The following is a 16,399-nucleotide window of genomic DNA, read 5'->3' on the forward strand; positions in this document are numbered from 1 at the left end:
AGTAAGAGTGATAGAAACCGGTGCATGATCACTGATAGTGATAGGGTGAATCTGAGTGTTGGAAATGTCTGTCATAATTGAGCTGCTAACCAAAAAATAGTCAAGGCGAGAATATGAGTGGTGGACTGGTCAAAAGAAGGTATATTCTCTAAGAGTGGGGTGGTGAGAACGCTAAACATCGCAAAGACCAAAATCGCTCATGTATTGTTTAAGGATGTCTGTTGATTTCCAAATACGGTGACCACCTGCCGTACTGAGCCTGTCAACTGCTGGATTACATACCATGTTGAAGTCCCCTCCTAATATAAGAGCTGTGTCTGAGTGAGCAGAGAGTGAGTTGAAGAAAGCATGAAAAAAGGAGGGGTCGTCAACATTTGGGCCATAGATGTTAGCAATGCATAAAGGAGTATTTTGAATCGAAATGTTAACAATAATGAATCGACCCTCTGGATCAATAGTAGTGGTATTATGATTGAAGTGTGTTTTTCTATTTATCATAATGGTGACACCCCTTTGTTTTGAGTTATAACAGGCTGAGTACGAGTGAGGAAACTGTGATGAGGTTAGTTTATCTGCTGTCTTGGGTAAATGAGTCTCCTGTAGTAGGACAATGTCTGCTTGCAGATTATTTAGATGGTTAAAAATTTTTAATCTCTTTTCCCTTGAACCAACTCCGCGTACATTCCAAGAGGTGATTATAAGTGAGGTCATCATTCAACAAAGGGATGTGGTGTAGGCTAGTATGTGCAGTGTGCGTGTTGTATCATTGTGTGTGTTGTATGCGCCTGTATGTGTGTGTCTATGTGTTCATGTTGTACGCGCCTGCGTGTGTGTGCTAGCGGTGTGCCCGACTGTTTGTGAATTAAACAGTATGAAAATTGCGCAGCTGATCGACGTGTAAACGGCGGAGGAAGAGCAACATTAACAAAAGAAAGAAACAGTGAAACAAAAACAGAGGAAAATACACAAAACATTATCGGACAGTCTAGTCAGATAACCACAGTATAGGCTGTTGAGACGTGCACTGTATTTTATAACTATTAACTTGCCATATGTCACGGAGTAATTAACTGAGAGGGGAAAACATGATTGCATAGTGATACAGTTCACCTGTTGCTGGACTTGGTTCTTAGTAGAGCCAAGGAGTGGTGTCTTGGTCGCGGTACAGCTGGCCATCAACATAAGTTTATCCACCGTGATAACAGCCCGTGATCCTTCTCCAATAAGCTTCTTTCTTATCGGGAACAGGACTCAGCGTCGGTCCAGGATCTCCCGGGGAAACTGGTCATTAACGCTGAAGTTGGTCCCTCTCAGCTCCCTGCCGCGGCCTTTAACCAGTTCCTTCTGCTTGAAGTGTTCAAACTTCGCGACGATGGGCCTGGGCCTCTGGTTCTCCTGTCGCCGTCCTCCCAGGCGGTGCACCCGGTGGAAGCTGATGTTCTTCACGGTCTCGGCCGGGAGCTTCAGTTGATTTTGGATGAAGCTTTTAACGGTCTCCTCTGGGGCTTCATCCGCCTGCTCCGGGATACCCTAAATGACCAGATTATCCCGCATACTACGAGCCTGGAGATCGATGATCGCTTCTCTAATGTTTTTATTGTCTGCCGAGAGCCGCGTCATTCCCTCCGTGAGGGATTTAACCGAACCTTTGAGGACCTTGTTTTCCGCCGCGAGCTCAACCACGTGTTTCTGGCTGAACTCCAGGGATTCCCGCAGAGCCTGAAACTCTTTGTGAAGTACTTCCACCAGAGATAATCGGGCATCAAAGCTAGAAAATTTCTTGTCTATTGAATCCAGGATCTCTGTGAAATCTGCACCTTGTGAGGCGACTGCTCCAGGTGATGCTCCAGAGTCTTCAGTGCGGTTTCTTTTTGATTTCCCCATGACCACTCGATGAAAACACTGGTCAATGTAAACTTCAAGGTCCTCCAAACACTCGTCCTTGAGGTCCTCCAGTGCGATTTGACTGCTCTTATTTGTTAATTCGCTTAAAATTGGCGGATTCTTTGTTTAATGAAATGTTTGTTTAGCTGCGCGCTGCCATGTTTGAATTGCACCAAGTCTCACGAGATTACACAAACGCTCACCGTGTCATCTCCCTTCTCACCGTGTCATCCAGGCCCTCACCGTGTCATCCAGCCGTTTAAGTTTTGTTAATATCTAAACAGGCTTACATGATAGCACAGCAGGTAAGAGTCCAAACAAAGGTAAATCCAAAAAGGGCAAAAATTATCCAAATCACAGAAACAGGACACGGAGTACAGAGAACAGAGCACAGACGGAACACTCAACATAAGACGACGACGCAACAAAGACTAAACAGAACTGAGGACTTAAATACCAGGGCAAATGAGCAAGAAGGGAGTGCACAGCTGAAATATACGACACAGGAAGCCCCTCGTTCACGTTCAACCTACATGCACGAAATTTTCTGGGGACATTTATCATATCAAGACGCACAAAAAAGCCTCAAGAACCCATAAGAACCCTACATGCTGACTGTACATGTAGGATGAGAGTCCCGCCCTGAACACATGTACATGCTGACATTCACCCACATTCATAGCGCCACCTGCTGGCAACAGGAAGTGACTTTTATCGAAGCAGCCCCCGCCGCCCTTTCTGTGGTACGTGTATCTTGTCCAGACGCACAAAAAAGTCTCTTGGAGCCATAACCTAAACCCAACAGGAAGTCGGCCATTTTGAATTTTACAGCCATTTTTGGATGATTTACACTCCGTACTTTAACGAACTCCTCCTAGGGATTTAGTCCGACCGACTTCAAATTTCTGCTGTGCCTTCTAAAGGCATTGAAGATGAAAAGTTGTGCTATTTGCAAGTTTTCGTCAATGGGCGTGTCCGTGGCGTGGCGTCAAAGATCAACTCTTCGCCATGACACAGGAAGTTGTTGTAACTTCAGTGTACATGCTCACATCTGAACCAAACTTTACGTGCTTGATAACTCTCCCACCCCGCAGACATCTACACGCCAATACCGATTTATATTCATAGCGGCAAGTGCTATGTAGCTCCACATAGGGGACACAGGAAGTAACATGTAACACCTTCATGCGGCGTCGGAACCGCGTAGCAAATTCACAGCCGCACCGGCAGAGCTCCAGGATGTGCAACGCGGCCGGCTCACACCCAGACGTGCTACAAGTGCGAGGGCCCACCCAACGCTGCTTGCAGCTTTAATTTAACATTAAATTCGAGCTGAAAAATTAATTAAGTAGCACAGGATAATATTTCTGTATCATGTTCTTTAACAAGAAACTATATAAAACGGTGTTGAAGCATGGCATTAGTATAACCTAAATTAAAGGATTATCAGTATTGAGGAAGATTAAACACTGCAAATTAACTTTCTTTATGGATTCTTCTTTTCAACAATAACAACATGGTAATATAACTTATATAACATGGTAATATAACTATAACTAATATAGCTGGAGAGAGTGGAGAGACCTGCTAAGTAACTTAACAAAGATTATTTAATTAAACAAGGTAATAGGCAAATTAAACGGAGACAGTATTCTTGTTCGCACAAAGGAATGTGGGCTGTCCTCCTCTGGTGTTCTGGAGTTTCTCACCAATTCACATCTGGGTGTGAAGATAAGAATATCCTTTGATGTGAGGTAATTAAACAAAGAGGAATGTCAGTTGCCATGGTTATGTGTGTGGAGGGGCAATTTAGGGTTCCCCTTCGAGGGAACTCGAACTGCGTCGGTGACGACACTATGGGAACGCCTTTGGGCGTGGCAGGGCTGAAACATGAATGAAACTACTCCAATCCTATTGGTGTTGCTAGAACATGCGTGTGACAGCGTAACTGGAGGCGTATATAAGCACGCCGGCACACCGGACACATTAGCCTTTTTCTATTCAGCAGGCAGTCTGGCATGTTTGAAGACCAAAGCTACAGCAAAAACCGAAGAAGCTCTTACCTGGAAGGAAGTCAGATGGCAGACAGAGAGATGGCTGGTAAACGATTCAGGCGGTGTGTTTTTCCATGCCCACGCTACATCACGGCTGGGGACACTCATGCCCTGTGTGTTTCCTTCTGGGGATGCCGCATGCCCAGGCAGCTCTCGAGGGGGCTGCTTGCGGCCATTGTGAGGCCCTGCCCCTGAGGGTGCTGAGGTCCCGTGCGGCTCCTTTTTCCGAAGACGGCCGGATGCGCTCTCCCCGTGGCTCGCGCCCGGCGGTCGCTGAGGCGGCGCGGTGGCTTCGGTCATGGGGCGCCCAGCGCTACATCTCCGAGGGCATCGAGACTGCCGAGGCTTTTTCCCATTCCTCGTCTGCTGACTCCGCCTCCTCTCTTCCCCGTTCAGGAGTCCGTTTCTCGGCTTCTCCCGCCCGAGGTATGAGTTTGGAGAGTCTTGCACAGTCTGATTCTGAGGAGCTAGACGTGCTTAGCATCATGGAGGATGACTTCCGGGACGTCATCAGACCGTGCCCAGCTATGAGAGGCGGCAGTAAGTGAGCTTTTCTGCAGCCCAAGCGCCACCCCCGCGTTCTTTCCTGATTTGCACAATGAGTTATGTAAATCATAGAACAGACCAAAAAAAAAAAAAAAAAGCTGCTCTGCACGGTTGACTGTGTCCCCGATGCTGGACTACAGCAGCGTGACAGAAACTAAGCAGCACGGCTAAAGAGAACGATGGCTTGGGGGGAGGAAGCGCTCGCGAGCTATCTTTCTGCCACCTTCGCTTTGTTCCTTCAGATGTCGGTGCTCCCCACCAAGCTGTGTCGGACGAAACATCCACTTTGGTGGGCAAGGCCTATTGGCAGCGGGTCAAGCTGGTGCAAGTCTGCACGCTATGGCCATCTTGCAGGCGTACCAGGCCGATCTTCTCAAGACTATGACCTAGGGGGGGGTCCCTCTGAGGAGGACCTGACTGAGCTTACGGTCTTAACGCTCCGTGTTACCAAGCATTGGCTGCTCCTTGGCAGCATTGGTGGCTACGGAGCGCCATCTGTGGCTCAACCTCTCGGGCATCCAGGGGAAGGAGAAGGCTTTTCTCCTGGATGTGCCCCTCTCTCCTACTGGCCTGTTTGGTGAGGCGGTGGATGCTGTCATCAGCAGGTTTCAGCACGCTGCAACGCAGGGAGAGGCGTTTGAGCAATATCTCCCCCGCCGGTCTGGGTCCAGGACGGCGACGGCTGAAGAGAGACGAACTCAGCCCTCGTCTAGCTCCTACCGCCGGAGCAAAAAGCGAAGCGTTGCTTCCCGTAGTCGCCCTCAACAAACCCGGGACGCAAGGCGGCGCTCTCGCCCACAGCCCCCGGAGAGGCTGACTGAGGTCCCCTCCCTCATGGCGGCTCGGGACACGCTAACCACCAGCGAGCTCTCACCAGTCTGCCCGCCTCGAGGGGTTGCAGCTGGAAAACGATCGGGCTCACACACCGTGGGTCGCCGGCGAGTTTTCCCTGGCGGTCCTCCGCTTCAGGTGCCAACGGGGACCTACGCATAATACCGGCCACCAGCCCCGAGGGGGGTTCCCTTGGTGGATTTTGTAGAAGCATGGCGGAGCCTTGCTAACATTTCCCCATGGGTCCTGCACACCGTAGTGGATGGCTACAGGCTGCAGTTCCGGGGCCACCCCCTGCAGAAGTTCAACGGGGTGGTCTGGACTGCGGTGCACGCGGGGCAGAGCCAGGTGTTGGGACAAGAAGTTCGCTCTCTGCTGGAGAAAGGGGCCATAGAACTCATTTCCCCGCAAGTCAGGGAGTCCGGGTTCTACAGCCAGTACTTCATAGTTCCCAAGAAGGACGGAGGATTGCGTACGATTTTAGGTCTGCGGTCCCTGAACCAATCTCTTAGGAGATTCAGGTTCAGGATGCTCACCATCCCCGCCATCATCAGTCACATCCAATCCGAGGATTCCAGTCGGCCTAGCACTCTCTCCTCGCACGTTCACCAAATGCATGGATGCAGCTCTGGCCCCGCTGAGGCTCCAGGGCATCCGCATATTAAACTATATCAATGACTGGCTCATCTTGGCTCAGTTTCAGGAGTTAGCAGTTCGGCATCAAGATGTCATCCTCGCCCACCTTCAGCGTTTGGGGCTGCGGCTCAACGCGAAGAAGAGCATGCTGACGCCCGCCCAACGGACTACATTCCTAGGGGTGTTGTGGGACTTGACGACAATGCGGGCCCACCTGTCACCTGCACGCGTCGGGTCCATTTTGTCCTCGGTGACCAGAGTGAAGCTAGGCCGCACCATCACTGTGAAACACTTTCAGAGGGTGTTGGGTCTCATGGCGGCAGCGTCCAGTGTAATCCCGTCTGGCCTGCTGCACATGAGAGCCCTGCAATGGTGGTCAAAATCCAAGGGATTCTCCCTGAGGGGAAATCCGTTCCGTCTGATATGGGTTACGAGCAGGTGCCTTCGTTCCCTGTCAGTATGGAGGAAGCCTTGGTTCCTGTCCCAGGGTCCCCTGTCCCCCAGGTGGTGGAGTTATTATGCGAAAGGGTCGGTCCCATAGACGTGGACTTGTTTGCGTCTCGAGAGACTACGCACTGTCCACTGTGGTTCTCCCTCTCGCCCCCAGCCATGCTAGGACTGGATGCCATGGTGCAGACGTGGCCGAGGCTGCGCCTGTATGCCTTTCCTCCAGTCGCTCTGGGGGTTCTGGAGCGGGTCCGTCAGGACGGTGTCAGTCTTCTGCTGGTTGCCCCGTTTTGGCCGGCCCGAGTGTGGTTCTCGGACATATTATCGCTCCTCGAGGGCCCGCCATGGCAGATCCCCCTGAGGAGAGACCTGCTGTCTCAGGCGGAGGGCCAGGTCTTTCACCCTTGCCCCGCCCTGTGGAGACTGTGGGTCTGGCCCTTGAGGGGGCCCAGTTCTTGGAGGCGGGCCTGACGGCGGGAACAGTCGAGACGCTGCTCAGCTCCAGAGCCCCGTCCACGAGAAGGACGTACGGCCTGAAGTGGAATGTGTTTGCCACCTGGTGTAGAGAACGGGCGGTGGACCCAGTTACCTGCCCGGTCACTATGGTACTGGAGTTCCTCCAGGACCGTTTCTCTGCTGGCCTTTCCCCATCCACACTCAAGGTGTATGTGGCTGCCATGGCGGCGTTCCACGCCCCTCTGAGTGATGGGCCTCTGGGGAGGCTTCCACTGGTCATGCGCTTCCTCCGTGGAGCCCGGAGGAGGAATTCAATTCAATTCAATTTTATTTATATAGCGCCAAATCACAACAACAGTTATCTCACAGCGCTTTTCATAAAAGAGCAGGTCTAGACCGTACTCTGTGATGATATTTACAGAAGCCCAACAGTTCCCACCAAGAGCAAGCACTAGGCGACAGAGGCAGACTTCCTTTTAAGAGGCAGAAACCTCGAGCAGAACCATGGCTCAGGGTGGGCGGCCATCTGCCTCGACCGGTGCCTCGACACACAGAGGTACAGACAGTGAGGGTAATGTTGCTATAAACTAAATGAAAAATGGTACAGATATGTATAATAGTGTTAATGGTAACCATCGTAATGTTAATGATTATAATAACAATAATAACAATAAGACTAGCAACAATAGTCATTGCAGCAGAGGGTGTCGAGCAGGAACACAGGGGCAGCAGGAGACCCGCAGCCACAGATCCAGACTCCACAGCTCCAGAGCCAGAAAACCTGCAGGAAGTGATAGGACAGAGGAGAGAGACGAGAAAGCACAAGACTACCAGAAAGGGGAGAAGTTGTGTTAGTAACATGCAATAATGGGATAAGGTTGCATACAGAGGGAGAGAAAGTAGAGGAGAGAGGAGCTCAGTGCATCATGGGAAATCCCCCGGCAGTCTAGGCCTATAGCAGCATAACTAAGGGATGGTTCAGGACTACCTGAACTAGGATGAGACCCGTGACTCATTCCAGGATTCCCACTTGGGACCTGGCGGTGGTTCTCGAAGCACTGGCTGAGGCCCCCTTCGAACCCCTGGAGTCGGCTGAGGCCAAGCACCTGACCCTTAAGATGGCCTTTCTCCTCGCTATCACCTCTCTGAGGAGGGTGGGGGATCTCCAGGCACTTTCGGTTTCTCCTCGATGCCTGGAGTTTGCCCCGGGGAGGGTTAGAGCCATCCTGCACCCTTGTCCGGTCTATGTCCCTAAGGTTCCGTCCAGTTTCTAAACACACCATCAGCAACTGGATCGTTCAGACTATTTCCCATGGCCTATCAGGTGCGCGGTTTGCCTTCACCTATGGCCATAAGGGTGCACTCTATTCGAGGCATGGCGGCTTCTAGGGCCCTCCTCGCAGGGGCGTCGCTCCAGGATTTGTGTGACGCGGCTGGCTGGGCCACCCCTCACACTTTCATCCGGTTTTACAGTCTGGACCTTCCTTCTGCACCCAGCACCCGTGCGCTCTCCTCCTAGTCATGCCGTCAGGTTCTGCACGCTGGGGACAGGCGGGGTTTCAGCGTGGCCTAAGTGGGTATCTCGTTCCCATAGTGTCGTCACCGACGCAGTTCGAGTTCCCTCGAAGGGGAACGTCTCAGGTTACGTATTTAACCCTTGTTCCCCGAGAAGGGGAACGAGACACTGCGTCGGTCCGCCACACCTCACCCCTGGAGTGCCTTGCTTCATAGAAAAGGGCTAATGTGCCGGCGTGCTTATATACCCCTCCGGTTACGCCGTCACACACTACCGTTCTAGCAACACCAATAGGATTGGAGCAGTTTCATTCATAGTTCAGCCCTGCCACGCCCAGAGGCGTTCCCATAAAGTCGTCACCGACGCAGTGTCTCGTTCCCCGTCTCGAGACGTTCCATTCATTGAGCTACGGAAAAATTGCACACGGATCCTTTTGAATCAACGTCATCGTGGTAATAACTGTTGCATGGTGAACTGGTTAGCTAGCACTATCAAACCAACTAGGATATTAAGCATTAGCTAACTTAATCTTACCTGTCCAAAAAAATAGGCCCACCACTTAAATTTACTTACATGTGAATACTCCCACTCACACTTTGAGCTATCCAGTCGAATGTCCAGTCCGATCCAGTCGAGCGGGAAAAAAAGCTGGCTGGTCTCCCACCTCACTGCAGGCAAGTAACGGACATGATAGACTTCAGGAGGTAACACTAGCTTTCGAGTTGAAATCAACACTCTAGAGTTGAACCATCAATATGACATTTAACTCCCAGTGACAACACCAACTCTTTTTGAGGAATAACTCTCTTGTAGTTAAATTAGATTTTAAAAGAGTTGAAATGACTCTACATTTTTACTCTCAACTCTAACACTGAAAATCTAACACTTTTGATTTTGCTGTGTATACATTTAATAATATATTTAATTTGCTGTGCAACAGGTTTTTTATAGAATACAGTTTGCTTTGCTTGTTATCTATCTATCTTATTATCTGTATTTTAGCAATTTCTGTTTTATACAATTATTTTCCTTTTTAAATCTCCATGAACTTATTGATCACTTTAAAATATCACGGTTGCTGCCCAGCCTATGTTTGTTGCCTGTATCTTTTATTATGGACATGTAGGCAACCAAACCACTTGCTTTGCAGTAGTACAGTCAGCCAAAACAATCTGATTATTCCTAAAGCATCCATGAACATAATCTTTACAACGCAAGAACTATTGTGGCAGTAACACAGGAGCAACTCGTTGTTGAAGCCCAACGCTGCTTGCAGCTTTAATACAATGTTTGTATTTCACTGCGTGAGAAAATTAATGTGTGGCTTGACAGCATGTGAAAAATGTCATTTGTGTGAGTCTCACGAGACAGCTTTTTACCTGACGAGAAATACTGTCACAATTCAATCTCGCGATATCTCGTGGCGTGAGATCTCGTCATACCCCTATTAGAAGGTATATATCTAATACCTTACCTTAAGATATAAAGGTATATATCAATTTAAAGGTACAACATTTACCTTTTCGGTAAGACATGCTTCTCAACATCTTCACTGAAGAAGGCAAGGGTAGTGGAGGCCTTGTTGTCATTGGCAACACTGAGAAACATTATCTATGGGAATAATACAGAAAGCTCCCCATCTAACCCTGAACCACACACACATGTTTATGTTATAAGTTTGATTTAGGTTGAAAAAACATGACAATAATGACCTGAACTTTTAACTACATTGTGTGTCCATATTAAAATTATACAAAAAGATATGCGGTAAAGACTGAGAACTTTCCACCCACCATCTGTTGTCACGGCCACAGGTGAGCCATACGCCGGCTTATTAATGATGCAGCCTATCATATTCAGTACCCAGCATTTAGGATCGCTGGAATGGATGGCTGATACCAGGACTTCAAGTTCATCATCAGTTAAGTCACTGTACAGATCCATCACAGACAAACCCCAATCATTCATGCGTCTCTGCAGTGTCCACCTAGAAACCCCTACAAGCTTGGCAATGCACTTAACAGATAGACAGTTTTGTACCCTTATGCTTGTTTTGTGGTGTTAGTGGATTGCATGTCGTTGCAGATGCAGTGTTGTCGCTGTAGTCACAGAGAGGCTCAGGAGCTATATGTCATGAAGCTACATCCCGACCCGGTATCCTCACATTTATAGCAGAATAATGGCTGTTTCAAGCAACAGAGCAAACAGGCGTTTGCCCACTGACAAAAAGAAAGTAAAAATTTTATCTATTAACAAGTGATTTCATTGAAAAACTACATATAGCCCCTTTAATAATGACATTATAAAAAAACCCAATGCTGGCTCTGGTGTCTATTCCACTTATTGTCTGTTGTACAGAGTGAGACGGTCCAATGAAGCATAGCAGGATATGTCAGTGTCCTTTTTGATTATTTGCTCCCTGGCTTAGCACATACCCTGACTTCCTTTTCTGATTGGCTCATTTAGTGTGTTCTACATCAAGTGACGCAACATTATCATATTATAATCCCTGTTTCAAAATTGAGTGTGTGTGTGTGTGTGTGTGTGTGTGTGTGTGTGTGTGTGTGTGTGTGTGTGTTTGTAGACCTGGAGGAAAATGTCAAGAAAGAGGCAGAGAAGAAAGACTCAAGGAGAACTGCTGACAGACCCAACACAGGCAGGGATGATATGAAAACAGACGTGGTGAGACAGGAGGAGGTGGAGCGCAAGAGGCAGCAGGAGGAGCCTAAAGAGGAGGAAGGGAAAAACAATCCAGGAGGAGCTGCAGGCTCCCTGCTGAGATCAGGCCAAAACTACGCAGACAAGAAGAAGCCCGAGGGCCACACAGAAAAGCAGCAACAGCAGTGTCAGAATGGTATGCACTCCTACAGCTTTTTACACCTGGGAACCATTCCAGTGTTAACACACATTTACATTTACTCAGGTACTGTACCTAGGTCATTTTATGTGATTTTACGTCCGCTCCAATACATCGCTTTAAATGTATTTGACAGATATTGGTTAGTTTGCAGATTAAGATTTCACATAAATATTTTGGTGATAATACTACAGATAATACTGTAGTTAAGTCAGATTTTGAATGCAGGGTGTTTGCTTATAGTAGTACACTTACACTTACAATTACAGACACAAAGTGTTTCATCTTGTAAAGTAGCTTTCTCAAGGAACAACATACACCTCCACCAGTGAGAAATAAAGGAAACTCACTTAACAGGACTGATACACAAAACTCTGTAACTGTTTATAGAACATCAGTTCTCCTCAATCATAAGCGAAAGTAGTGTGGATGCATGGGGGCGGCCGACCCAGGGCCCCCTACGTAGGCCGCGAAGTTTATGTCCGTTGATTGTAGACACGACCGCAGGATATAAATGCATGCAGTTAATATAACATAAATATAGTTTTTGAAAAAATCAGAAAGCTATGTGATCCACCTAAGAAGGACGAAGTGGCTTTTTGAGATTCTGATGTTTTAGAAAGCTGCACAAGTTGCAAGAAGTGAGGACTTTATATGACACATACACACACAGCTCAAAGCTCAAAGACTGGAATGTGATTCCATGTTAACTTAGATTTTGTTGTCTGTGCAGACCTGCAGGCTGACTGCCCACTGATCCATTACTGCAAGAGACCCAGCTACTGTGCCAGCTCCTATCAGCTGGTCAGGTCAAAGGTCACGGAAATGCGGCCCATTGATGACAGGAGAAAAGCCAGGAGACTGCAGCACATCTCCCTGCGTCGCCGAAAGTGACCTTATAATATAGAGTGTCACACAGTGTGATGTCACATCAGAAGATTTTAGCACATGATAAACAGTCTTTGTTTAAAATTACATATTGCAGCCTTGTATTCAAGTTGATCTTCTTCATTTTAATCTCGTACACTGTTGCTGCATCATCACTGCCCTCTATTAGTATTGTCTCTCCCCTTTACCACTGCCAACACCTCTTGGACTATCACGTCCTTTAAATCTCGTCAACTTGTTTTTTTGCAAAATACATTTTCATCAGTAATTTGACTGGTTGCTCTGTATGTTCAACTGTAGATCAGAAATGTGTTATGTGCTCTTGGAAAACAGTGAAATAACAAAGTCTAAAGTCTAAACGCAGTCCAGTCACTTCAAAATATAAGAACCATAACAACGAAGAGGAAGGGAAAAGCCTCTATTTTAAATGAAAAAAGGCCAACATGCTTGGATCACTTTGGTTCTTCATCAGGGCCGTTTTCAGCCCCGACAAAACATTTATTTAAACGGAAACTGTGGTGCCTTGAACAACCTGTTGTGTACGCAAGCGCACTGCCCTTTACTGCCTTTTACTACGGCTATGTTTAAATACTTGTCGCAGCTGATTGGGTTACACCTCTGACACGCCCACCAAAAGGGAGAAAACATCCCATATGGAAAAGATATAGATAAATTTTACAAAATGTTTATATATTTTATGTGAAACTAAGTACGTAATATATATACAGTCGAACAAGATACAAGATCCATAGTTGTGTAATATGAGATAATTTGGGAACTTGTAAGTTTTATATATGACAGTAAATCCACATACAATTTTCTTAGTAGATATGTGTAACATCAAAGTTATATGAGTTGTGCAACAATTAGTGAAACCAAAATCCTGTAGTATTGTATAAAAACCTTACAAGACATATGTACGATGTCACATATATGAGACATTAAATTACATGATAAGATGACCAAAAAGAGTTTAGGGTATTTCTAAGATTTTATTAGCAATTGTCTGGTTTTTAGCTGACACTTTCTTCAATCTCAACTTGTGAATTTTCCTAAAATGATTACATGAGTTTTATTTGTTATTATTTATTGAAGATTGTATGAGCAATTATATCCAATAAAATAGGCAAAATGTATTTTTATTTACACAGATTTTTTAAAGTTCTTGTGTATGCATAAAATATTCAAAATCGCCATGTAATGTATTCAATATTAAGCAAAATAAAAGGACCCACTCACTCATTTCCTGCCGTAGAAAGATTTAAATTTTGCACATAATTGGCATATGACATTATACAAGTTGCATATTTACATTTAATATTTAGAAAAGGCAATACATTTTTCTTTTACATGTTTATAAAGATGCTACACTAATAATTGTTTTGCCCCTATACCTTGCACTTGTGTCCTTTTGGATGTTAATGACATGCATTGCAAAATGTATTAAAGTAGAATAAATTTTGTAGTAAACTTTTCACTCTGCTATGTGCCGTATCAGTATTTTTACATAGATTTTACAGAAAAGGGTTTCTCACATTAAATTACAGTAACAGTAAAATCAATTAGTTACTGGTCAGCTCAGCAACCCTGAAAGAATAAGTGACCATCTTCACATTTAGTTCATTTACAGTAATATGTCTTAAGTAGCCGACATACAGTTGAGCTGGACTGTGGACACTGAATATACATACATGGTCTAACTACCTGAGCAGTGTTTATGGCTTTGTGAACGCCTGTGGGAAAGTGGACAGTTAACATGTAGCTCAGCGGAGTTCTGATAAGAGAAACTCACTAAACTAATGCACTATGCAATTACCATAGTTTCCTATAGCATATAAACACTCATCACCCATGTCATTAAAGTGGGAGACTCTAAAAATACTCCTATCCTAAAAGCACAATAGAGTTTTTTTGTTTGTTTGTTTTGCTGTAGGTATGACCATGAACAACTTCTCCATTTACAGCAATTCTCTTGCAGTAATTTACCACATAGTTTGTGGAAACCTCTCTCACTTTGTGGAGGGCAGCTTGATCACTAAAAGATATTAATCTTACATTTGGTGCACCTAGGGCGGTCACCTCAGTGAAATTTGCAAACTTCATGACATGATGCTTTTTGGTTCTCATTTCATTACAGAATCTTTAACTTCTGCAGGTGCATTTGTTAAAAATAGCGTTGCTAAACGGGGAAAAGCATGGGATAAAGGCACTTGTTTGCATATTTGTTGTGGTAAAACTTGACTACTTTTTACTTGTTTCAGGAGGTATCCATTGAAATCTTCAAACATAAAGGCTGAGGGGGCGGTTGTGGCTCAGGAGGTAGAGCGGGTTGCCTGTTAATCGGAAGCTTGGCAGTTCAATCTCCGGCTTCTCCAGGCTGCATGTCGAAGTATCCTTGGGCAAGATACTGAACCCTGAACTGCCTCTGGTGGCTGTTCTGCCAGTGTATGTTAGTTTCTGGTTGAGCACTTAGGCTCAGTGAATGAATGTGTGTGAATGGTGAATGCAAATGTAGTGTAAAAGTGCTGTGAGTAGTCGAAAACACTAGAAAGGCGCCATACAAATACAGAGCATTTTACATTTACAAAAGACCACAATGGCCAACACTTAAATGCAGAAGTGAATGAACACCACACATTACTGTTTTATTTTATTTTATTTATTTGGTGAACTAAAACACACACACACACACACACACACACACACTTATTGTTTTATTATTTTATTTAATTAATTAAATGAACTGTATGAATGTATTGTTTTTTGTATTATCCCTGAAGCTTTGGCAATATTGTTCTTGTGAAGTTTATGACAGTAAAGCTGTTGTGAATTATTTTGGAGCATTATAGCCTAAATTGTTATCATTAATTTCTAGAGCAATGATGGTCTACATTGTCATCATTTAAAGTGTTATTTTATAGTGTAAAGTTAGGATCACAGTGCTAAAACTCTATAGCTCTGAGTGTATGTGCTCCTTTCTGTATCTAACTGCCCAGGCTCAGCAGTAGCACGTGTGTGTGTGTGTGAGCAAGCTCGTGTGCTTTGGGAGAAAAGGGAGGGAGCACAGTAAGATAGCATCAGAAACACTTGCAAAGGAAAATATAGAAGCAGATTTTGTGAAAATTGTATTACAAAACATACATCAATATAGTCCATCAAAGTAACAATGTCCTGTTTCTAGCACGGAGCACAAACAACACCAGTTTATTCCACAAAGGTCAGGTTATGGATGAAATGGCATGATCAAGCGGAGTGCATGCAAAGGACACAGAGAGGAGGAGCAGGCAGTCAGGGAATTTCCCAGACCCAGGTGCAGAAGGAAAAAGAGCCAAGAGATGATGTGAAGCCAAGAAACAGAGCTATAAAAGGAGGTCCAAAAGGAGGTGAAAGTCAGTTGTTACATGGTTTTCATGTCGACTCAGGTCTCTGTTCTGGTAACAGAATGGGGCTCTATTTTGCACCGATCTCTGACACACTCCGGTGGAACTTTTGTATTCTAATTAGGGCCCGAGCACGACCGTGCGAGGTCCCTATTGAATTTGCTAAAATTATTAATTTTTTTTTTTTTTTAGGGCCCGAGCACGACCGTGCGAGGTCCCTATTGAATTTGCTCAGATTATATATATTTAGGGCCCGAGCACGACCGTGCGAGGTCCCTATTGAATTTGCTCGGATTATATATATATATTTTTTTTTAGTCGGATCGACGTCAAATTTCTGCTGTGCCTTCTAATGGCATTGACGATGAAAAGTTGTGCTATTTGCGCGTTTTCGTCAATGGGCGTGTCCGTGGCGTCGATGATTCGCTATGAAACAGGAAGTTGTTGTAACTTCAGTGTACATGCTCACATCTGGACCAAACTGTACATGTAGGATGAGAGTCCCGCCCTGAACACATGTACATGCCGACATTCACCCACTGTCATAGCGCCACCTGCTGGCAACAGAAAGTGACCTTTAACGAAGCAGCCCCCGCCGCACGTTTCACCTATGTGCACGAATTTTCTGTGGTACGTGTATCTTGTCCAGACGCACAAAAAAGCCTCTTGGAGCGATGCCCTAAAATCAACAGGAAGTCGGCCATTTTGAATTTTACGTCAAATTTTGGATGATTTACACACTTTGTACTTTAACGAACTCCTCCTAGGGATTTAGTCCGACCGACCTCAAATTTGTGCTGTGCCTTCTAAAGGCATTGAAGATGAAAAGTTGTGCTATTTGCGAGTTTTCGTCAATGGGTGTGTCCGTGGCGTGGCGTCAGAGATCAAGTCTTCGCCATGACAC

At 45.8% G+C, this 16,399-nt stretch overlaps 1 protein-coding gene across 1 annotated transcript in view; it reads left to right on the top strand.

Moving 5' to 3' along the window:
• The window catches only part of LOC123977486 (calcium/calmodulin-dependent 3',5'-cyclic nucleotide phosphodiesterase 1C-like), an 85,635-nt gene extending 72,045 nt beyond the window's left edge, over positions 1 to 13,590 (top strand). Inside the window, exons 12-13 of the mRNA XM_046060205.1 lie at positions 10,955 to 11,224; positions 11,961 to 13,590. Of these exons, the coding sequence (XP_045916161.1) occupies positions 10,955 to 11,224; positions 11,961 to 12,121 (431 nt within the window). The 3' untranslated portion in view covers positions 12,122 to 13,590. The remainder of the gene's footprint in view (positions 1 to 10,954; positions 11,225 to 11,960) is intronic.
• Positions 13,591 to 16,399: the final 2,809 nt, after the last annotated feature.

The sequence above is a fragment of the Micropterus dolomieu genome, linkage group LG01, assembly GCF_021292245.1.
Source record: "Micropterus dolomieu isolate WLL.071019.BEF.003 ecotype Adirondacks linkage group LG01, ASM2129224v1, whole genome shotgun sequence".
Lineage (NCBI taxonomy): Eukaryota > Metazoa > Chordata > Actinopteri > Centrarchiformes > Centrarchidae > Micropterus > Micropterus dolomieu.